The sequence below is a fragment of the Thermobia domestica genome, chromosome 4 (assembly GCF_964235325.1).
Source record: "Thermobia domestica chromosome 4, izTheDome1.hap1.1, whole genome shotgun sequence".
Taxonomy (NCBI): Eukaryota; Metazoa; Arthropoda; class Insecta; order Zygentoma; family Lepismatidae; genus Thermobia; species Thermobia domestica.
Genome location: NC_137457.1, coordinates 3,861,185 through 3,886,917, shown reverse-complemented (window position 1 = coordinate 3,886,917; position 25,733 = coordinate 3,861,185). Strand labels below are relative to the sequence as shown.

The window sequence follows — 25,733 nt, the reverse complement described above, 5'->3', positions numbered from 1 at the left end:
AAATAAATTGCTAAATATTATTCTAAATATGTGCAAATAGCTGCAAAATATTTTTAAATTACTCGTAGTTTGTTTTATATTGCAAGAATGCTTTCAAGAGAAGACGTTTTTCATAGTATTTGGGCTACTTATAATGTTTATGTTTTAGTCTTCGTTCCAGCAATACATGTAAATCCAAATTGTAACTGAAATTAAATGTAACTGATACATTTTCAGTAACACTAGTTGTTCCCCCTAAGCCTTAGGCCTGGTGTACACTTTAGATTAAGACCGTGCTTAATTAAAAGTTCTAATTGCACATTAATTACATTTCACTTGCTTTAGTTTGACCACCGATCACATCAAACTCGATCCATACCATATGCAATTATTCAAGGACTTACAGTTAGTAATACACAATTTTCACTTTTGTTTTGTTTTGTTTTAGTTTAACGTCCCACAGTTATGCTAGGGCGGCTAAAGGAGACGTGGAGCAAATGATTATAGTGGAATCCGAACCACTTTGGTCGCTCAACTTTACCCCTACCGGAAATCGATCTTGAGACCACGCGAACCGAAATCTAGCCGCTAGACCAATTGGGGGTTCTCACATTATGTTGATTTAAATCATTCAGTCAGTGTTGCCGGATCCGAAGATTAAAAGGTAGCGTGTCTGTACTCCGAAAGTAGCGAATTCGAACTATTTGTAGCCCAAATATATAGAATTGAATACTGATAATGCTAATGAAATAATTTAATATGAGCTGGAAAATATGCTGGAAGTATTGCAAGAAGAAATTATGATCGACGGACGAAAACAATTCTAGATTGGACACCACAAGACAAAAACAGCCTAGGGAACCTCCGCATACAAGAAGGTTTGATGAAATCAAGAGCCACTGAGGAGTAACCTGGAAAAGAATTGCCCAAGTTGGATAGTTGTGGACTTGGAAAGACCTTCATCCAGCAATGGAATGATAATGGTTGATTATGATGATGGTGATGATTTTATTATATCTAAACCTCGGAGGTAAACTAAATCAAGTGATAATTTCGTAATTTTACAGAAGCGAAAAACTGGTTCCTCAACTAAGACTATATATATAACTTTTACTAGGTAAGGTAGGCTAAAAGTGGATCCAAAATTTAATGAAAGTCATAGAGCGAAAAAAAGTATTTTTGACTATTCAATCCATCATGGTGCAGCAAAACTACGAAAATTAATACAGAAGAAAACTAGAAAGTTAAGAATCACTTGTTTTGGGGAGTGAGAAAAAAATAGATACAGATAACTCGAATTACCTATAGTAGTAGACCCCCCGTTATATGCAACTGAGTCAGCAAAAATTTTTTGTGACGTCATAGGTCAAAGGTCAATGACCTTGGCCCGGGGTCAATGACCTAGGGGTACCTAGGACCACCCCCTCTAAATTTTGGCAGGGGTACCATGGCCCACCCCCTAAATTTTGGCAGGGGTACCTAGGACCACCCCCCTTAAATTTTGGAAATTGCCAAATCTAAAAATTTGGTATGGTAGCCTAGGACCACTGTATGTACCTCTATTAGTATTGGGTGTCTATGTCGTTCCCTTTCATGGGTAAAAAATTGCCAAAAAGTCAAATTTCGGGGGTTTTTGACCTAATTTATCCCCTTTGATGAGGTGTTATTACCCTATATGGTTATATGGGCGTATACAGGATTCCATTACCTTTCATAAGACATGGGTATATTAATGCACCCTTGAAAATTTTGGGAGGGGTACCTTGGCCCACCCCTTAAATTTTGGAAATTGACCAATTTAAACATTGGGTATTATAGTACAGGACCCTAATATGTATTATGATAAATTTGGGTGGTCTACCTCATTCCCTTCTAGGGGTACAAAATTGCCAAAATATAAACGTAAGCAATACGTTATACCACGTGTTTGGTTTTTGGTCGATTTTATCTCCTTGGATGAGGTGTTATTATCCTATATAGTTATATGGTCATGTATAGGGGTCCATTACCTTTCATAAGATATGGGTATATTGGTGGACTCCTTTAAAAATTTGGGAGGGGTACTTTGGCCCACCCCTTAAATTTTGGAAATTGCTCATTTTATATATTTGGTATTATAGTACTGGACCCTAACATGTATTATAATAAATTTGGGTGGTCCACCTCGTTCTCTTTTAGGGGTACAAAATTGCCAAAATATAAACGTAAGCAATACGTTGTACCACGTGTTTGGTTTTGACCTAAGTTATCCCCTTGGATGAGGTCCTATTACCTTATATGGTTATATGGTTATGTATAGGGGTCTTGGGTATATTAATGCACCCATTGAAAAATTTGGGAGGGTTGCCTTGGCCCACCCCTTAAATTTTGGAAATTGACCAATTTAAACATTTGGTATAATAGTATAGGACCCTAATATGTATTATGATAAATTTGGATGGTCCACCTCGTTCCCTTTTAGGGGTACCAAATTGCCAAAATATAAACGTAAGCAATACGTAGTACCACGTGTTTGGTTTTGACCTAATTTATCCCCTTGGATGAGGTCCTATTACCTTATATGTTTATATGAGCGTATACAGGAGTCTATTGCCTTTTATAAGACATGGGTATATTGGTGCACCCCGGGAGGGGTACCTTGGCCCACCCCTTCAATTTTAGAAATTGCCCAATTTAAACATTTGGTATAATAGTATAGAGCCCTAGTATGTATCACTATAAATTTGGGTGGTCCACCTCGTTCCCTTTCATGGGTACACAATTGCCAAATTTTAGTACAACCACGTGTTTGGTCTTTTGACCTAATTTATCACCTTTGATGAGGTGTTATTATCCTATATCGTTATATGGGCGTATACAGGGGTTCATTACCTTTCATAAGACATGAGTATATTAATGCACCCCCTTGAAAAATTTGGGAGGGGTACCTTGGACCACCCTTTAATTTTGGAAATTGACCGATTTAAACATTTGGTATAATAGTATAGGACCCTAATATATATATTACTGTAACTTCGTTCCCTTTTAGGGGTACAAAATTGCCAAAATATAAACGTAAGCAATACGTTGTACCAAGGTTTCGTTTTTTACCTAATCTATTCCATTGGATGAGGTCCTATTACCTTATACGTTATATGGTCACGTATGGGGATTCATTTCCTATCATAAGACATAGGTACATTTGTGCACCCGGGAGGGGTACTTTGACACACCCCTTTAATTTTGGAAATTGTCCCTTTTATATGTTTGGTATTATAGTATAGGACCCTAATATAAATTACTATAAATTTTGGTGATTCACCTCGTTTCCTTTCATGGGTACGAAATTACCAAATTTTAGTACAACCACGTGTTTGGTTTTGGCTCAATTTATCCCCTTGGATGAGGTCCTATTACCTTATATGGTTATATGGTCATGTATATATTGGTCCATTTCCTATTATAAGATATGGGTACATTGATGCACCCTTTAAATTTCTGGAAGGGGTACCATGGCCAACCCCCTTAAATTTTGGAAATTTTCCAATTTGAGCATTCGGTATCATAGTACATGCCTCAACATGTATCATGATAAATTTGGGTGGTCCATCTTGTTCCCTTTCATGGGTAAAAATTGCTAAAATATAAACATAAGCAATATGTTGTACCATGTGTTTGGTTTTTGGCCCAATTTCTCCCCTTTGATGAGGTTCTATTACCTTATATGGTTATATGGTCATGTATATGGGTTCATTTCCTATCATAAGACATGGGTACATTGACGCACCCTTTAAAAAATTTGGGAGGGGTATCTTGGCTCATCCACTCATTTTTAGAAAATTGTTTAATATAAGCATTTGGTATCATAGTACAGGAGTTAAATATGTACCACTATAAATTTGGATGGTCCACATCGTTCCCTTTCATGGGTAAAGAACTACCAAAAAATCAAATTTCGGAGGTTATTGACACCTATTTAGCACGTTATATGGTTTATTACCTTTATATGTTTTTGTTCTCTTTTAAATTTGGGAATTATCAAATAACAAAATTCGGTAAACGTTTTCTAGGACCAATTGGTGTTCCTCTTATGACCAAATATTCAAAATTTAAAGGTTATTGACCCGCTTTATTATTGAATAAGTACAGGATTTATTACTTTTTCATAAGACACAGGTGTATTTGTGTACCAATCTTAAATTTTGGGAGGAGGTACATTTCTTATTGTCATATCAATAATTGGTAATTGGATAGTATCTCATTCATTGGGTAAATCATTATGATCACGTGATCAGTTATTAACCTATGATGGGATTAGGAGTCCAGAACATTGGTACATTGAAACTTTGTAGGATAATTTGAGAATGCGTCATTGGTTTTGATTATTCCCGCCAAATATAAACGTAAGCAAGACGTTGTACCACGTGATTGTCCTTGATGAGGTAGTGTACATTGATTCATTTCCTTTGTTGTGGTACTTCTTAAGTTTGAGTACACACACTTTTAGAAAACAGTTGGTTCTACTCAGGTAAACAATTGACAGACATTATTGACCTTATTGAACATATAATGATATGATTAATTCTAAGACTTAGGTATATCAAGAGAAGTATTATTTAAATTTGGGAATGGTGATAAACAGAATTTTAACATAAGGCGTGAAATTTGAAACAATACATTGAACTTTAGTCACAGCTCATAGTCTAAGATCATTGGTGGTGATTGATTTGAAATCTGATAGCTAACCTTATGACTCATAGACGAAAGGCAATACATGCTACAACAGTTTGAAATTTAATCATAAGGTGATGTAATCTGACACTAGCAAAGTTATTGTTGATGCAATTTGATTGGTTGATCACTATCTTTCGTGCAATCTGATTGGCTGATCACTATCTTTCGTGCAATCTGATTGGTTGATGAGTTTCAAATCTTTGCTGCATTCAGTTTTGTTTTAACATTTAAAAAGTTTGAAACTTTGGTTTGACATTTTTTCGTTTGATATTTTTAGTTTAAAAATGTTTGTTTCGAAAATTTTTGTTTGAAAATTTTGTTTCAAATTTTTGTTTGAAACTTTTCGTTTGAAATTTTTGTTTGAAAAATGTTTGTTTGAAAATTTTTTTTGAAATTTTTTTGTTTCAAAATTTTGTTTGAGATTTTTTCGTTTGAAATTTTTGTTTGAAATTTTTTTCGTTTGAAATTTTTTGTTTGAAAATTTTTGTTCGAAAATTTTGTTTTAAAATTTTTGTTTAAAATTTTTCGTTTCCAAATTTTTTGTTTTGAAATTTTTTGTTTCAAAATTTTGTTTGAAATTTTTTTCGCTTCAAAATTTTGTTTGAATTTGTTTCGTTTGAAATTATTTGTTTGAATTTTTTTCGTTTCAAAATTTTGTTTCAAAGATTTTTGTTTGAAAGTTTGTGCACTCATTAGTAAAGAACCGGATCTGTTTAGAACAAAAACCTCTGGCAACATTGTGGTGCAATAGTACACATCAGAACATGATAATGCAACGTCATCAGTTTTGCATCATCGTTCGCGTTAGTATTCATGATAACATCATCATGGCTACTTGTCTGCAGTTTCTAAACACACGTGATGTGATGAAATCATTTACCAAGATTACTGATTTACAACAGAATGTACCTTATAGAATCTTAGCTAGCCAAATAATCCCTACAAAGTTTGGATTAAGAATCGTAGTGAAGCTTGAAAATGATAAGAATATAATTTTACCAGCAAGATATTTTCCCATGGAGGCATCAAAACAAGAAGAACTGCTGCGTTTCTTAAATACTGGATCTGTATCTTTATGTTACAAAGGATTCTTGGGTCGAAGTCATCAATTTGAATTTAGTACATAGCCGGATTCGTCAGCCATTGTGATGAAATCATGAATTCAAACATCAACACGTCAGACATAGTTGTATGAATTTGGTTGGTCAGCATGAGGTCAGCAACTGTGAAGAAACCATGAATTCAAACGTCAGCACATTCCTTCCTATGACGTCAGCCGTAGTTCTATAAATCAACCAATACCGCGAAATCATTTGAGCAAGTGCTTTTCAGGAGGAAAGATGTGTACTTCTAACGATAAAGAGTTCATCTTCGCAAGCTATTATCCAATAAATATATTTCAAACAAAACATGTGATGATTGGTATCAGTGCTAGAACATTTGAACCAGTGATTCGATTGGGCAAAGCAGAACAATTTGGTGTACAACTGACCTGTGAAGAATGGCAAATATTATGTTCACGAATCGACCAAATGAACGATTATTTTCATGATGAGCTAAATGTGACCATAGTCAAATCATTAGGCTCAAATCATGAAGTGGTGATGCGTACAGTCCTCGAAGAGAAGATGGTGCTGTTACGTAAAAAGAGTACATTTCATGCCCCTCGCAACATGGTGTATCTAACGCAAACGGAATGGAACAAATTTATCAGCGTATTTCAGTGTGTGAAACATACAGTGGAAGTGTGTAACAAAACAAGTATATTCCTGAAAAAGTACTATTTTGAAAAATGTGTTATGCATATTGTACAACATGTATCTAGATATTGTGATGGTTGTCAACATCGTTCGTGGGTGCATACCTGTATTGATAAACAGTTTATTTGTGATCAAATGGACATTGAGTTTCCACCAATTGATATCGCAATAGACCTTAAAAGACTTCAATTGGAATTAAAATTATATGCTAAAGACAAACTAGTGCAAGTTCAAAATACATTGTATCGACAATATCCAGAACCACTATCTGGTATGGATGTATGTGGAGTGTAATAAAATGATCCATTTCAATGAATCGTGTTTTTTTCATTTCAAGTACAACCCTATGTTCTGACGTGTACTATTGCGCCACAATGTTGCCAGAGGTTTTAGTTCTAAACAGTTCCGGTTCTTTATTAATGAGTGCACAAACTTTTAAAAATGTCAAACCAAACTTTGAAACAAAATTTTTGAAACGAAAAAATTTGCAAACAAAATTTTAAAACGAAAAAATTTTCAAACAAAATTTTGAAAAATAAAATTCGAAACAAAAAATTTTGAACAAAAAAATTTGGAAACGAAAAATTTCAAAACAAAAATTTCGAACAAAAAATTTTAAACAACAAATTTTCAAACAAAATTTTGCAACAAAAAAATTAAAAATTTTCAAACAAAAAAATTTTCAAACAAAAAATTTTGAAACATAAATTTCAAACAAAATTCTGAAACAAAAAATTCAAACAAATTTGAAACAAGAGTTTTCAAACAAAAATTTCAAAAAATTTACGTTTCACGGTTAACCGTCAAACTTTATCCGGTTTTTAACTATTCGATTAACAAATAAACGGTTTTGATCATATTTATCAGTGAGTGCAAAATGTTAAACGAAACCAAGATTTTTAAATGATAAACAAAACTTAAAACTGAATGCAGCAAAGATTTGAAAATCAGCAACCAATCAGATTGCACGAAAGATAGTGATCAACCAATCAAATTGCATCAACAATAACTTTGCTAGTGTCAGATTACATCACCTTATGATTAAATTTCAAACTGTTGTAGCATGTATTGCCTTTCGTCTATGAGTCATAAGGTTAGCTATCAGATTTCAAATCAATCACCACCAATGATCTTAGACTATGAGCTGTGACTAAAGTTCAATGTATTGTTTCAAATTTCACGCCTTATGTTAAAATTCTGTTTATCACCATTCCCAAATTTAAATAATACTTCTCTTGATATACCTAAGTCTTAGAATTAATCATATCATTATATGTTCAATAAGGTCAATAATGTCTGTCAATTGTTTACCTGAGTAGAACCAACTGTTTTCTAAAAGTGTGTGTACTCAAACTTAAGAAGTACCACAACAAAGGAAATGAATCAATGTACACTACCTCATCAAGGACAATCACGTGGTACAACGTCTTGCTTACGTTTATATTTGGCGGGAATAATCAAAACCAATGACGCATTCTCAAATTATCCTACAAAGTTTCAATGTACCAATGTTCTGGACTCCTAATCCCATCATAGGTTAATAACTGATCACGTGATCATAATGATTTACCCAATGAATGAGATACTATCCAATTACCAATTATTGATATGACAATAAGAAATGTACCTCCTCCCAAAATTTAAGATTGGTACACAAATACACCTGTGTCTTATGAAAAAGTAATAAATCCTGTACTTATTCAATAATAAAGCGGGTCAATAACCTTTAAATTTTGAATATTTGGTCATAAGAGGAACACCAATTGGTCCTAGAAAACGTTTACCGAATTTTGTTATTTGATAATTCCCAAATTTAAAAGAGAACAAAAACATATAAAGGTAATAAACCATATAACGTGCTAAATAGGTGTCAATAACCTCCGAAATTTGATTTTTTGGTAGTTCTTTACCCATGAAAGGGAACGATGTGGACCATCCAAATTTATAGTGGTACATATTTAACTCCTGTACTATGATACCAAATGCTTATATTAAACAATTTTCTAAAAATGAGTGGATGAGCCAAGATACCCCTCCCAAATTTTTTAAAGGGTGCGTCAATGTACCCATGTCTTATGATAGGAAATGAACCCATATACATGACCATATAACCATATAAGGTAATAGAACCTCATCAAAGGGGAGAAACTGGGCCAAAAACCAAACACATGGTACAACATATTGCTTATGTTTATATTTTAGCAATTTTTACCCATGAAAGGGAACAAGATGGACCACCCAAATTTATCATGATACATGTTGAGGCATGTACTATGATACCGAATGCTCAAATTGGAAAATTTCCAAAATTTAAGGGGGTTGGCCATGGTACCCCTTCCAGAAATTTAAAGGGAGCATCAATGTACCCATATCTTATAATAGGAAATGGACCAATATATACATGACCATATAACCATATAAGGTAATAGGACCTCATCCAAGGGGATAAATTGAGCCAAAACCAAACACGTGGTTGTACTAAAATTTGGTAATTTCGTACCCATGAAAGGAAACGAGGTGAATCACCAAAATTTATAGTAATTTATATTAGGGTCCTATACTATAATACCAAACATATAAAAGGGACAATTTCCAAAATTAAAGGGGTGTGTCAAAGTACCCCTCCCGGGTGCACAAATGTACCTATGTCTTATGATAGGAAATGAATCCCCATACGTGACCATATAACGTATAAGGTAATAGGACCTCATCCAATGGAATAGATTAGGTAAAAAACGAAACCTTGGTACAACGTATTGCTTACGTTTATATTTTGGCAATTTTGTACCCCTAAAAGGGAACGAAGTTACAGTAATATATATATTAGGGTCCTATACTATTATACCAAATGTTTAAATCGGTCAATTTCCAAAATTAAAGGGTGGTCCAAGGTACCCCTCCCAAATTTTTCAAGGGGGTGCATTAATATACTCATGTCTTATGAAAGGTAATGAACCCCTGTATACGCCCATATAACGATATAGGATAATAACACCTCATCAAAGGTGATAAATTAGGTCAAAAGACCAAACACGTGGTTGTACTAAAATTTGGCAATTGTGTACCCATGAAAGGGAACGAGGTGGACCACCCAAATTTATAGTGATACATACTAGGGCTCTATACTATTATACCAAATGTTTAAATTGGGCAATTTCTAAAATTGGAGGGGTGGGCCAAGGTACCCCTCCCGGGGTGCACCAATATACCCATGTCTTATAAAAGGCAATAGACTCCTGTATACGCTCATATAAACATATAAGGTAATAGGACCTCATCCAAGGGGATAAATTAGGTCAAAACCAAACACGTGGTACTACGTATTGCTTACGTTTATATTTTGGCAATTTGGTACCCCTAAAAGGGAACGAGGTGGACCATCCAAATTTATCATAATACATATTAGGGTCCTATACTATAATACCAAATGTTTAAATTGGTCAATTTCCAAAATTTAAGGGGTGGGCCAAGGCAACCCTCCCAAATTTTTCAATGGGTGCATTAATATACCCAAGACCCCTATACATAACCATATAACCATATAAGGTAATAGGACCTCATCCAAGGGGATAACTTAGGTCAAAACCAAACACGTGGTACAACGTATTGCTTACGTTTATATTTTGGCAATTTTGTACCCCTAAAAGAGAACGAGGTGGACCACCCAAATTTATTATAATACATGTTAGGGTCCAGTACTATAATACCAAATATATAAAATGAGCAATTTCCAAAATTTAAGGGGTGGGCCAAAGTACCCCTCCCAAATTTTTAAAGGAGTCCACCAATATACCCATATCTTATGAAAGGTAATGGACCCCTATACATGACCATATAACTATATAGGATAATAACACCTCATCCAAGGAGATAAAATCGACCAAAAACCAAACACGTGGTATAACGTATTGCTTACGTTTATATTTTGGCAATTTTGTACCCCTAGAAGGGAATGAGGTAGACCACCCAAATTTATCATAATACATATTAGGGTCCTGTACTATAATACCCAATGTTTAAATTGGTCAATTTCCAAAATTTAAGGGGTGGGCCAAGGTACCCCTCCCAAAATTTTCAAGGGTGCATTAATATACCCATGTCTTATGAAAGGTAATGGACCCCTGTATACGCCCATATAACCATATAGGGTAATAACACCTCATCAAAGGGGATAAATTAGGTCAAAAACCCCCGAAATTTGACTTTTTGGCAATTTTTTACCCATGAAAGGGAACGACATAGACACCCAATACTAATAGAGGTACATACAGTGGTCCTAGGCTACCATACCAAATTTTTAGATTTGGCAATTTCCAAAATTTAAGGGGGGTGGTCCTAGGTACCCCTGCCAAAATTTAGGGGGTGGGCCATGGTACCCCTGCCAAAATTTAGAGGGGGTGGTCCTAGGTACCCCTAGGTCATTGACCCCGGGCCAAGGTCATTGACCTTTGACCTATGACGTCACAAAAAATTTTTGCTGACTCAGTTGCATATAACGGGGGGCCTACTACTCCTATATACTTATATAATATGTATGCCCATGTTTCGCAAGTAATTTTTATCAATATAAAATTTCAACGTAATGAACACAAGATTCGTTTTCTCGAATAAAGATTGCATGCACCGTTGGGAACTCAGGAATAAGATTAATTTATGTTACGGCACTGGATATGTGGATATGTACTTACGACCTTATGAACTTGTATAATAAACAGAATGCCCTTAAAATGAGACGCGAATTATACGAAACACCGGACTTTGAATCTAACTTGTTTTGTGATCCAACTCGAGACCTCACATAGCAAAGATGAGTGTAGTAGCTCCCATCACAAGGTTCAGGACGTTCGTGTTATAAAGTGTCAATTAAACACGGAGATATGAAATGGTAATAAAGCATTTCATCAATTTCAAACAAAAATACGTATATTGTAGTAATAATTTATCCTATTAATAATTTACCCTATTTGTTAAGATAATGAACGTTATATTCTGTTTTTAAAAGGACAGTCAAAGCAGAATGTATTGAATAATAAATGAGAAATTGTCAAGTTTCAATTTCGGTACGATTAAATATATTCGTGCTGCTATGTGTTCCGTTATCCGTTAGGAGGTATTGAACAATTCTGATTCAAATGAAGGAAATAAACTACTGAATAGTACTGGAGTTAATTTAATAGAGTTTAATTGTATAGGCAGTTCTGAGGCTATATGAGACAAAGTCTATTGCTGAAAGTGAAATATGGGTTCTATTAGGGTTTTAGGGTTATATACCCACTGATCATTGAACCTGGAATACGCGCATCGAAAGCATTAGCACTAGCAAATTAGCTACGAAGAGGTACACCATACCATAATTCTAAGTCAAAATCAAAGGAAAAAATAAGCGAAAACGACAGACTGTATGAGAATAATACTTTCACTATTTTAATTTCACACTATTTATTTCGAGACTTTCGAGACGAGACCGAGACTTGGTACTCGAGACCGAGACCGAGATCGAGACAAGCAACTGTTGACCGAGACGAGACCGAGACCGAGACGGTATTTTTTACTCGAGACGAGACCGAGACCGAGACCGTTATTTATCAACCGAGACGAGACCGAGACTGTACAAAGTCTCGTCTCGTCTCGTCTCGATACCATCCCTAGAAAAGAACAATCAAAAATAGCAAAAGTAACGGCTTAACATTTAATTCGAGTTAAGTCAATACGTAAAATAAACTGCCAAGCATAGTCGTGGGGTCCGTTGGGCTCCACTGAGAGATGCAGTGTTAAGGCGTATTGGTATCCTACAGTCACGTAATATTCCTGCCGCTTCCTCCATTTTGTCAAATCACTGCTAATTCTACTGTTTACATATTCTATTCCTGTATTTTTCTGTAGTATTGATCCTAAGTACTTGAATTTCCTTGTCATTACCACCCATTCTTCGCCCAGTCGTATTTTTGCATTATCCATTACATTTATCTTAAAAAGACAATGTAGATGTTCTGTCTTGGTTTTACTAATTCTAAGCCATTTGCTCTCCAATGGAGGACAGAGATCTAACTACTCTCGCACATCTATCTTGCTCTCATTCACCAGCACCATGTCTGCGAATAGCATTATTCCAAGGTGCTAACTCTTGGATATCCTCTGTAAGCCCGTCCATCACAACTGTAAAAAGATATGAGCTAAGACTAGATGCATAATAAAGTCCTACTTAAACTATGAACTCCGCAAGACCTCTTCATTTCTCCTTCTTTTGGCAGGTTCTGGAAATAATAAGGTTTTTCTTTTTTTTTTTTTAATTTTAGATTTGGGCCGAGAAATGTTTCTTCCACGTCTCTCAATCTTCAGTTTGCTCTTTTGACTCCCAATATTTTCATATAGTTTTCAAATAATCGTTTAGTTGTTTTCTTCTTTTTCCTATCCTTCGCTTTCCTTCCATCTTTCTTCCTATGGCAGTATGAAGAAGAATTTCTTCCCAAGCTGTGTCCAATCCAAAGAGCCTTCCTACGAAGGATGTTGGTTATAAGTGTCCTCTCTCCTATCCGTTTTAGAACATCTTCGTTTGTTACCTTCTCCATCCATTTTATTTTCTCCATCTTCCTCCAACGTCACATTTTGAAACTCTCTAAATATTTCTTCTCTACTATCCATCCTATACTTCCTTTATTACGTAGCAGAACTATAAAATGTCCTAATAGTATTTTTAAATGCTTACAACTTTTATAGGGTTCATATTTCACCAACAAATGTAGAAGGAGCCGATTCTGAGAAATTGATTGATTAGGAATCAATCAATAATGGAACTATTATTCTTAAAATAATTACTTTCATTGAACAGACTAAAATACTATTCTTGTAATCACTTGTATTCATTGTGTATCCGACTATGTCATATTTTATGCATTTATGTATGAATGTACGTTGTTAAATGCTTGAAGAACGATGTGATACCGTAACTTCCTTACGTTAAAGAAATCATCAAAATAAATTAGTGAACAAGTTAAATAATGACAATTACGTACTTTATAAAGCACTCATAATAGAGCTTTCACATCTTTGAATGAGTAAACCTTTACTTATCTCCACTAGATATTACAATATTGTATAGTGGCAACAGTGAAATTTGAATGAGGTTTGTAATGGCGATATATATGTAATGTTAAGTTGTGACAGAAAAAGAGAAAAAGTGAAGCTGATAACATACTGAAGGTTTCATACTTCCAGTGCGAGAGGAACTCTTGCTTATTGTATTTTACAACCTCTCTTGTATTCTATTTTTAGTATATTCTTGTCATTTTATTTACATTTTGTTATCTATTTATTTTTCTGTTTCTTCCAGGGCTGATCACCAATGGAGGCTTCCCAAGTTCAATTTTACCCTTTCCCCTCCCTCTTATAAGACCTGTTCCTTGGTTCGATGCCTATCCACTAAACAGTTTTGCTCCCCAAAACCTCTTTCCTTATTCCCTTCTTGAAGAAGAAGAGCAAGTTACAGAAATACCTGAAGAAGAAACAGAAACTACTACTACTACTACTGTTCCTACTACTACTACTACTACTCTTCCTACTACTACTGTTACTGTGGAACCACCACCTATACGGCCGCCGATTTTACCTATTGTACCTATAGGATTAGGATCGATATTACTGTCACAAATTTTAACTTCAGGAAACGCCACTGTTGAAGCTCCTACAGAAAACAGTACTTTTGTTTCTTCTCAATCACCAGTTTCTCCAATTGTGCTACCATCTTCCGAAGTATCAACAGAACCGACGACACAATCGCTGACAAATACTACTACTACAGAACGGCCACTAGTACGACCGCCTATTATACCTATATTACCAATTATTTCGTTAGGATCATTATTACTGTCCGGGATTTCACAAGTACAAACTGTTACAAACTCTAGTGCTTCCTTACAAGTTAAACCGCTATCAAATACTACTCATGGTCTTGGTGAAGAAGAAATTATGGTAAGTGGTACAGCTGCGGGTAATTTCACGAATCAAACAAATACACAAAAGTTTACAGAGATCAGTACTACAACCACCATTACTACTACTACTACAGAGCCACCTTCAGTACGACCACCTATTATACCTATTTTACCCATAGTTTCTTTAGGGTCGATATTACCTCAAGGAATTTTACCTTCACAAACTGTTACAGATAATAGTACTTCTGCAGAAAGACCAGGGAGTGTAATTCCAAGTATGATGCCATCTTCTGAAGTGCCAACAGAATCCACGATACAATCGCTATCAAATACTACTCATGATTCTGGTGAAGAAGTAACTATGGTGAGTGGTTTGGCAATGATTAATGTTACCAGTGTACCTTATGTCACTGGAGTTACGGGTGGTACAGCTGCTGGTAGTTTCACGAATCAAACAAATACACAAAATTTCACAGAGATCAGTACTACTACTACTACTACTACTACTACTACTACAGAGCCACCTCCAGTACGACCACCTATTATACCTATTTTACCCATAGTTTCTTTAGGGTCGATATTACTTCAAGGAATTTTACCTTCACAAACTGTTACAGATAATAGTACTTCTGCAGAAAGACCAGGGAGTGTAATTCCAAGTATGATGCCATCTTCTGAAGTGCCAACAGAATCCACGATACAATCGCTATCAAATACTACTCATGATTCTGGTGAAGAAGTAACTATGGTGAGTGGTTTGGCAATGATTAATGTTACCAGTGTACCTTATGTCACTGGAGTTACTGGTGGTACAGCTGCTGGTAGTTTCACGAATCAAACAAATACACAAAATTTCACAGAGATCAGCACTACTACTACTACTACTACTACTACTACTACTACAGAGCCACCTTCAGTACGACCACCTATTATACCTATTTTACCCATAGTTTCTTTAGGGTCGATATTACTTCAAGGAATTTTACCTTCACAAACTGTTACAGATAACACTACTTCATCAGAATCACCTGGGACTGCAATTCCAATTATAGTAGCATCATCTGAAGCGCCAACAGAACCCACGACACAACCGGTATCAGATACTACACATGATATTGGTGAACAAGGAATGATGGTGAATGGGTCTGGAGTGAGTAATGTCACCGCTATATCTGAAGTCAGTGTAGTTCCAGAATATACTCTTACAGAAGTGCCATTAACGTTTTTTGGTAGTTCTACGATTGAAACAATTACACAAAACTTCACAGAGATCAGTACTACTACAAAATCACCTCCAGTACGTCCGCCTATTTTACCTATCGCGCCCATAGTTTCTTTAGGGTCGATATTACTTTCCGGAATTTTGTCTTCACAAACTGTTACAGATAATAGTACTTCATCAGAATCACCTGGGACTGCAATTCCAATTATAATGGCATCTTCTGAAGCTCCAACAGAACCCACGACACAACCGGTATCAAATACTACTCATGATATTGGCGAACAAGGAATGATGGTGAATGGGTCTGGAGTGAGTAATGTCACCGCTATATCTGAAGTCAGTGTAGTTCCAGAATATACTCTTACAGAAGTGCCATTAACGTTTGGTGGCACTTCTACGATTGAAACAATTTCACAAAACTTCACAGTGATCAGTACTACTACTACTACTACTACAGTGCCACCTCCAGTACGACCACCTATTATACCTATTTTACCGATAGCTTCTTTAGGGTCGATATTACTGTCGGGAATTTTACCAACAGAAACCATTTTAGAAAACAGCACTTCTGTCAGTTCACAATCATCAACATCATCGCAAAGTACTATGTTTCCAATTATGTTCCCATCATCTGAAGAGTCAACAGTATCTACGACACAAACGCTAATTAATACTACACACGATCCTGGTGAAGAAGGGACGATGATTAGTAGTTCTGAATTTAGTACTATTCTTCCTGAACAATTTCATCAAATCGATAGCAATTTTACCACTATAAGTGAATTTAGTGCAGATACAAGCAGTACCGCTGCTGGAGTGTCAACAACGTTTACTGTTATCTCAACAGATGGAATAAGCACACAAAAAATTACAGATCTCACTACTTCCACTACAGAGCCGCCACCAGTGCGACCGCCTATTTTACCTATCGCACCCATCGTTTCTATAGGGTCCATATTACTGTCAGGAATTCTACCGGCAGAAACTGTTATGGAAAATAGTACTTCTTCACAATCACCAGTGTCTAATGCAGGTACTTCGTTTCCAACCATTAAGCCATCTCCTGAAGTGTCAACGGTGCCTACAGTACAGGCACTAACAAATACTACGCACGGTCCTGGTGAATTAGCGATGATGGTGAATGGTTCTGAAATTAGTAATTTCACCACTATTTCTGAATCCAGTGCAGTTACAAGAAACATTACTACTGAAACACCATCAACATTTACTGATATTTCAATTTCAACGGATAAAACAATGCCGCAGAGAGTTACAGACATCACTTCCTCAACTACTAGTACAGAACCGCCACCAGTGCCACTGCCTATTTTACCTATCGTACCCATCGTTTCTATAGGATCGATATTGTCAGGCATTTTACCGGTGGAAATTGTTACAGAAAATATTACTTCACAATCACCGGTATCTCTTTCAAGTATTTCGTTTTCAACTATTAAGCCCTCTCCTGAAGTGTCAGCAATACCCACAATACAAACATTAACAAACACTACATACAGTCCTGGTGAAGAAGGAATAATGATAAGTGGTTCTGAAATGAATAATTTTACCACTGTTTCTGAATTCACTACAGTTACAAAACATATTACCACTGAAAAACCATTATCTCACACTTCAACAGATCAGACAGTGCCTCAAAAAGTTACAGAAATTACTACTACTACTACCACTACAGAATCACCACCAGTACGACCGCCTATCTTACCTATCACACCCGTACTTTCTATAGGATCTATACTACTGTCGGGAATTTTAACGGAAGAAACTGTTACAGAGAATAGCACTTCACAATCACCGATATCTTCTGTAAGTAATTTATTTCCAATAATTAATCAATCAACTGAAGTAACAACAGAACCTTCAATGCAAGCACAACCAAATTCTACACATGGTCCTAGTGAAGGAGGCGTCGTGATGAATATTTCTGAGGTTACTAATTTGACAACCATTTTTGAGTTCACTGTAACTATTAAAAATACTACAACTGAAATACCATCAACATCTACTGATAGAACTTCAACAGATGGAACAACTATACTAAACTTTACAGGTGTTTCTACTACTACTACAGAACTCCCACCAGTGCAACCTCCGATTTTTCCAATTGGTTCCATTGTTTCTTTAGGATCGTTATTATTGTCCGGAATTTCATCAGTGGAAAACGCCACTGTCGTATCTGTCACACAAAGTACTACTTCTTCTTCCCAATCATCGGCGTCTCCTGGAGGGTCTTTATTTCCAATTGTGGTACAATCTTCTAAAGAACCTACACAACATACTACACAGGTGTTCATGAATTCTACCCATGATCCTAGTGAAGAAGGGATAATGATGACGGATTCCGAAATGCCTCCAGGAGAATTTCTTCAATTTGAAAGCGATTTTACCACTGTATCCGAAGCCACTACAGTTACAACAGACATCGCTTCTGAAATATCATCAACATTTGATTCTGGGCTTACAGAGTCCATTTCATGTACAACAGATATAAATAATGAGAAAATATCTGATGATTTTCAGTATGGTTCGAGTACTTCCGACGTTATGTTGACTGAGACTAATATGATACCCTCTTTGGACGACAGTTCTTCTGATTCAAGCAACGACATAACGACAGTTGGTCAGTTTATGTTTGGTTCAAGTACAATTAATACCACATTCACTGATTTAATTCAAACCCTACTGCAAGTAAATTCAGTTACTGCTGATACTGCATTAACTGATACAAGCCAAACACTGCTGTTTGAAGATTCAACAATTACGGATTCGACGTTTTCTGAATCAAGTCAAATACCACTACGAGAAAATTCATCGAGTTATAACACTCCCATATGGGTAAGTGACGAAGTCAATTCTGATTCTAGTATAAGTCAAACAGTGTTTACTGACTCAATATCTCTGCAAGATACTTCAACTGAATTATTTACTGAGCAAATGTTGTTAGGTGTTTCCTCAGATCCCAATACTGATACATCTACAATTGGAGAACTCAATGCAAATGCTTCTGATTCCTCGTTAACCAACTCTAGTAGTCCAATACCATTGAACCCAAGCTTTCTTGATTCTATTTCAAGTATATGGGCAATTATTGAAGAACTTAACTCTGCTTCCGATACAGTACCATCTGACAATGACCAAGTATCTGTGTATGGAAGCTCTGATTCTAATTCTCATTCTAACGTATGGCCAGTAGAAGAACACAAGCCTAACTCAAGTGCTATTGATATTTCTTTAGCTGACATTAATTCTCTACCACTGCATGAAATTTTATCAGATTCTCACTCAAACGTGTTTACGGTTGATGATTTTAAGTCTGATTCAAGTACCATTCGTACAGTAACAGTTAACACTAACCCAACGTTACAGCACGAAAGTAATGATTCTAATTCAAGTGTGTGGACGATTAACTCGCGTACTAGTGTTCCTTTGTTAACTGATTCTACTTCAACAGCGTTATACGATAGTTCAAATATATGGGCAATAGATGAATTGAAATCCAATACAACTACTACTTCTGTAGGGCTAACTGATACTAAACCAATACTACTGAACGAAAATCTTTCCGATTCAAATTCAAATGTGTGGACAGTTGAAGAGTTTAAACCTGATCCAAGTACAATTCATACAACGTTAATTGACTCTAAACCAATACTACTTTACGAAAGTTCTAATTCAAGTGCATCAACAGTTGATAGACTAAATTCTAAGTCAACCACTGCTGCCACAACATCTACTGATACCAACCAAGTACTGCTGAATACGTCTACAGAAAATTATACAACTACAGAAAAACGTGGACAGAGTGGATCTATAGTTACTGCAAAAATCACGATATTGGAAACTAAAGTGCCATCAACGACCGCAAATCCTGTGACACCTGGCTGGATTTTTAGATGGACCAGTTACGTGAATGGTGGACAACGAGGTATTGTGAAACTAAATTCAACAATTTAAGACTTGAAGTTGAAATAAAGGAGTAAGTGTAGAGCACTGAGTTATCACTAGACATGAAATGCAATGCCAGCTCAAAATCATAGAGGCAAAGTTCATATAGGTCGAATTTCACTAGATTAAATTGCCGAGATAATGGAACATATATATAACATATATATATAGTGTCTTTGATTCTATTATATAAAGTGGGTCACTTCGCAAGAACACAGTGACAAATTTATCACATCATCTCGCCTCGTTCTATAAGTAAGCGTTGAACAAAAATGATGTATATCAAACGTAAAGTTCTGCCAGTATGGACAGGAAATCGTCTATATACTTTCTGAGCTCTCAGTTGCGTATTATCGTCAATGCGACACTGTTATTGGCCAATCATTTTCAACTGGATACTCTATTATGTTACAACTTACAGTTTCCATTGTCCGTAAATCACACGGATCAAATAAGGAGCATACCGAAGACTTAGTACTGATGAAGACAGTGGTGAGAAGCCAATAAGAGAACTGAGGGCGTAGTCGGTGGTTTGGCAGATACACTACCCGTGAATCCATGGCTATTCGTATACTCCCAACACTTGCTTATTCAATTCTTCTATACCACACTCCTTCGCTCTGCCTGTTCTCCCTATCATTGCTCCGATTGTAACAGCGTGCTCCTACGTCATGCATCGATAGTTGGAAGTAAGTGTTTTAAACAGACTGATATTTTGTTGTCAAGTGACACAAGAAAATTGTTTTATTGGTCACTGTGGCTGACTTGCCGATGAATATATCCAAACTCTTCGATACATTAAGCTCACGAGTGTACGGGTCAAAACATCGAGAGTTAGAGCCCTACTGGGGACACCGGTGTTCTTAAATGTACTGGATAAGTTAGAGTTTGTATCCGTGTCATATAATTGGGAGAATCAAACAAAAGTGAAGGTGAAAGCAAGCAAAATAAAGTAAAACTTGAACATACATTGAAGAAACTGAGTGCGTTCGGTATTCCAGTAAAAATTGTGAACCTCTTGTGCTAGGAGTTTCTGATTCTGTTTCAAGTTATACAAAATAAGTAACATCTTCCACGTATATTTTTTCAAAGCTCTCATGTATCCTCCACGTTCTCATTCCACAAATTCTTTCATTATCATTCAGTATTTTATGTCATCTTTCTCCTCAACCCTACTTGGGATAATCATGTGACGGAAAGCTAAATTTTGAGTATAACATCAGGCAGTATGAAGTTCAATTAGCTATTCTAGTGGACCACTTACAGCAATCTATTCTAACTGAAAGGCATGAAACATCATAGTTTCGTACTCATATTAAAGGTTGGGAAGTGTCCTGATGTTGGGAAAAGACAGGAATGGTAGGCGAACAAAAACATCATTTTTTTTTTTTGGATGCATTCTACTCTTAGACCTATGACTGCACCTACATTGCAAACACTTGGTATTCTACGTCATTTCGTCCCCCTTTCTTTTCTCGTTGTATTTAAACCCACACTTCTATGTCGTATGTATATTGGACAATTGGAAATTACTGACGTAGCCAATAGAACAAGGGAGGGGGGTATTTCTCCGTCTTCGGCTTTTAACTTTCAATAAGAAACTACTAACTAAGAATTTAGATTGAGAGTACCTAATCCAAGAAAATCATAATGCCTGCATTACACGTATATAAGCGTGTCACCTCCAAAGTTCGCTCGTACATCTTCACCATTAGGTTCTATGAATTTTAAGTGGATGGCCCATTTCTAATCGAGAGTCATTTGGAATTGCTATCCTCAAAGTGCTTGGCACTCATTAAACTGAATGTGGCTCAAGTTAGCTCAGGTTCAAATTCCCTCAAAGTATTGTTTGCTATCCTCAATGACGATCGTAATAGCTTGATCTCGCATGCATTTACATATTTGAGCTCACGCTCGCTAAGGACACAGACTTCCTATGCTCAAAGGGGTTAGCGGTAATTAATTTCCACTCATGTTCAAGCTAGATCAGATTCGTACTAGTTCAATCTCACACAAGCTGAGCATCCGTCTTGGGTTTACCAAAACACTTCCAGTTTTCTACTAGTTGTCCTGGTATTCCAAAACCATTTCTCGGCTCATCCAAATGTCTCAATTTCAAAAAGTGGTCTTAACCTTCTGTAATACTTTTACGTGCGAAATATGTCAGAATATTGAGAACTGGAATGCAAGAAATTTCCCGTTTCATAATGCTGGGTAACAATAGTTCATCAGTGCAAGGACGTTACACAACAGTGCAAGGACGTTAGATAACAGTACAAGGACAAGAACAATATCTGCGTAACGGTGATGTATCTTTCGTGTGTTCCTGGAACAAATGCTTATATAGAAAGTATCTCTAGTCTTATGAACATCTATTGGACAGAAGAAAAAAGTGGTTTTAATGGTTTTAAATTAATTTTCGTAGTAAAAACAAATACATAAACAAATTATAAGGCAAATTAAATACACTTTATTTTACTTTTAGATGTTCATTTGTTGGACACTGCAGATAGTCTTAAATGAAATAATTACGTTAATTCATTTGTATGTTACGCTAATGGAATTCATGTATAAGTTGTCCTGATTTTTCAGTTTGAGACTCTGGTAAGGTTAATCTCACGTCCATTTCGTTGTTTGGATGTACGTTTGGCAAGACTCATTGAATTCCGTGAGCACGATCTATTATTAAATGTTCCAGAGGTCGATTAACTTAGAAAGTCCGACTCGTGCAGGGACATCTCTCCTTCTTAATAGTATTCACAAGCCAGATTCTACGTACTTTGTATTCCTATTTCTGTGAGATCCATCTTAATATTGTCCTCCCATCTGCATCTAGGTCTTCCTAATGGTCGTTTTCCGATTGGTCTTCCAGTTAAGACTTTGAAAGCGTTTGTACTTTCTTCCATCCTAGCTACATGACCTGGCCACGTAAGCCTCCTAGACTTGATGACCCTAACAATGTTGGGTAAAACGTATAAATTATGTAGTTCCTCGTTATGAAGTTTCCGCCATTCCCCATTCCCGTTCCTCTTGGGTCCGAATATTCCTCTCAGGATATTGTTCTCAAATACTTTCAGTCTATGTTCTTCCCTCAGAGTAAGCGACTATGGTTCGCAACCATATAGAACAACAGGCATGATTATCGTTTTATATATTTTAAGTTTCAAATTCGCTACGACGAGAGATTCTGAACTGAATAATAATACGAATTCCCGGCTTTCAGTCGATATTTAATTCCTTCGTGAATATGGTGTATGTGGTTCTCAGAAACCACAGATGGCAATAATAAGTTAAAATAAGCAATAACTAAAGTAGATTAGGCTTATGTTAACTTATCATTTTCTCTTGAAAGACTTTAAGTTTATTCGCTTACCGAGACAAGCCGTTAGGATTGCCTATCACACAAAACTTTGGCTGTGTCGTCTCGGAAAGTGAATATATTTCAATTCAAAGAGATTTGTCCCATCTGGTCTCGTCTCGCAAGCAATGATATGTTTGTGACTCAATGTTTGTTGCTGAGTGTTATTGTTATTCATTCTGATGTACTGTCGATTGTAAAATAAATTGTAAATTTGTATCTGCTTTGTTACAATTTCATAAAAATAAAATTATATTTTGTTTATATACAAAAGTAGTATCATTATATTAACTTTTGATTTGTAAAATCAAAACAGATTATTACGGCTAGAACTTTGATCTTTATTATTATTATTATTATTATTATTATTATTATTATTATTATTATTATTATTATTATTATTATTATTATTATTATTATTATTATTATTTGTTTCTAGATAGAGATTCTTTTCTTTAAAGTAGATGTTTCCCGAACATGTGTGCCAACCCATGGGAAAAATGTCATTCTGTGGGAATTTTTGACATAAATTTCTTGAAAAGGGATAAAGGGAAATTTTGTCATATATGACATCACATATGGGATATTTGATATGTATATTTTATCAACAGCAATAAAATTCTTATGAGTGGCTAGTAGACTAAGGAGTTCTCAATAAGGTTGAAACCAGTGTTATAAAATTTTATAACCGGAAAATTTGTGCTAGTGCAAAAGTGCCTTCAAACAAGATCCAACGTAAGCAGTGGCGTATTTAAGGGAGGGCTGTCGGACTCAAACCCCCGAAATAAATTTGTTATATGCGCAACTTCATTTAAATTTGTCGGCATCTAAAAGGAAATATATAAATGCTCATTCACGTGTTGTCTATAGCCTCCCCCGAAACAAAATTCTAATTACCCCACTGAACTTAAGTAATGCCCTGGTATTTTTTGAAAGAAAATAGTGCTTGAAAAGAATACGAAATAAGCAACTATAGTGCAGCCGAAATGTCTTGATCCGTGGCAAAAAATGTGAAGTAAAGTTCACGCCCTTGACACACGCGTTGAGCCAATAAGGGTTCAACTGTTGCTAAGCGAGTCTTGCAGCTGTCTACGCCAACGGGAATGGAATTCATTTAACCGATAGCAGCGCTTGGAACGGAAGACTATGTGTCAAATCAATGTGGTTATATTTGCAATAACTTAGAAAACGTTCCACACAAAATAACTGAAGCATGGTGTAAATCCGGCATGTACAAGTTGAAACACAGGGTGGGCTAACACAAAGGACTTACTGGTGTCAAGGACAGTAAGGCAAAATGTATAACATTTTCACAAGAATTGAATAGCTAATTGAATGGAGAGACTTGTTCATCGTACAGCAACACACAAGAATAGAAAAACTGCTATAACGGTAATAAAAATATTTACTTACTAAGAAAACGCAGAGAAAAATGAAGTGAAATCGTTAAGATTTACGTTCTACAGTTATGCCGGCTAGAATAAAGAAGGCAGTGATGATGAGAAATGAATAAAATGGTTGAATGAAGAAAGTGTGAGGAAACGAGAGAACCCCGAGAAAACCCACGCACGCTGTTTTTATCCACCACAAACTTTACTTGGCGTGAGCTGGGATGGAACTAAGGACACCATGCACCAAAAGTGAACGCTGTACTACTGAGTTACCGCGGCCCCTAAACGCAAAAATAAATAATACTAATAATAATAAATAAAATAAAATAAAATAAAATAAAAATATTTGCTTACTATTTTAGTGGAAAATTTGATCCTTTATGTTTTGAACTAGTTTCTCAATGTTCGGTAGTAAACTGGATTTACAACGGGAAGGATATTTTTAAGATGTACAGCAGTTACCCAGTGAAAGAAATCCAATCCAGTATAAAAAGAGATTACGTAATAAATGCATTACCAATCACAGATCAGACGGACCGGATGAAAGTGCTCAGGGGGCAGCAACTAGCCCAAGGACCGGCTGTTGCGCATGGCTGTGTAAATACTAAGTCCTGACAAGAAACTACCTATTTTCCTAAATTTTTCAATTGAGTCTTTCAGTTAAAGAAAATTCTTATTCATAAAATATCTGATAAATATGGAAGATAGAAATTTACAGATAGTTCAAGCCATATATTGAAGAAAGTGAATGATACTCAAAAGTTGCATTTTTCATGTATTAAGGTCAACGCCATAGTAATGGGAGACTTTAACACCGTAGTAGGAGAAGGAGCCGCAAATAACGTGCTAGGACCATTTGGACTAGGAAGGAGAAATGAACGGGTCCAAATGCTTATCAACTTCTGTAGGCAAAATGGTGATGACGAACACGTGGTTCAAGAAAAGAAAAAACAAGCTGTACACATAGAAAAGTCCAGGAAATAAGAAACGCTACCAAATCAATTACATTCTTGTGAAGCAATATTTCAGGAATAGTGTACAAGACGTGAAGACACTCCGCAACATTTCAGGAATAGTGTACAAGACGTGAAGACACTACCGGGAGTGGATATCGATTGGTATCACAACCTCCTAGTAGCGGAAGTGCAAACCTGGTTAAAGACAATCAAGGAAAGTGGGAGGAGAAATCGAAAATGGAAGTTAGAGCGACTAAGAAGTATGGACAGTGATGTGAAAGAAGAAGGAAAAGCAGTACCAGGTTGTACTATTTTAGCAACACTGAAAACCCAATAACCTCAAATGTTGATTAGTTTTATTCTCTATGTTAGTGTAAATGTATTTGCACAGGTATAATTATTGATTGTATTATTCCTGTAATATCGAACACTTCCATTCCCTTTCCCATAGTAAGCCATT

The 25,733-nt window shown here is 35.9% G+C and overlaps 1 protein-coding gene across 1 annotated transcript in view; it reads left to right on the top strand.

Moving 5' to 3' along the window:
* The window catches only part of LOC145683667 (uncharacterized), a 124,960-nt gene extending 101,817 nt beyond the window's left edge, over positions 1 to 23,143 (top strand). Inside the window, exon 3 of the mRNA XM_081755016.1 lies at positions 13,783 to 23,143. Within this exon, the coding sequence (XP_081611142.1) occupies positions 13,783 to 19,577 (5,795 nt within the window). The 3' untranslated portion in view covers positions 19,578 to 23,143. The remainder of the gene's footprint in view (positions 1 to 13,782) is intronic.
* Positions 23,144 to 25,733: the final 2,590 nt, after the last annotated feature.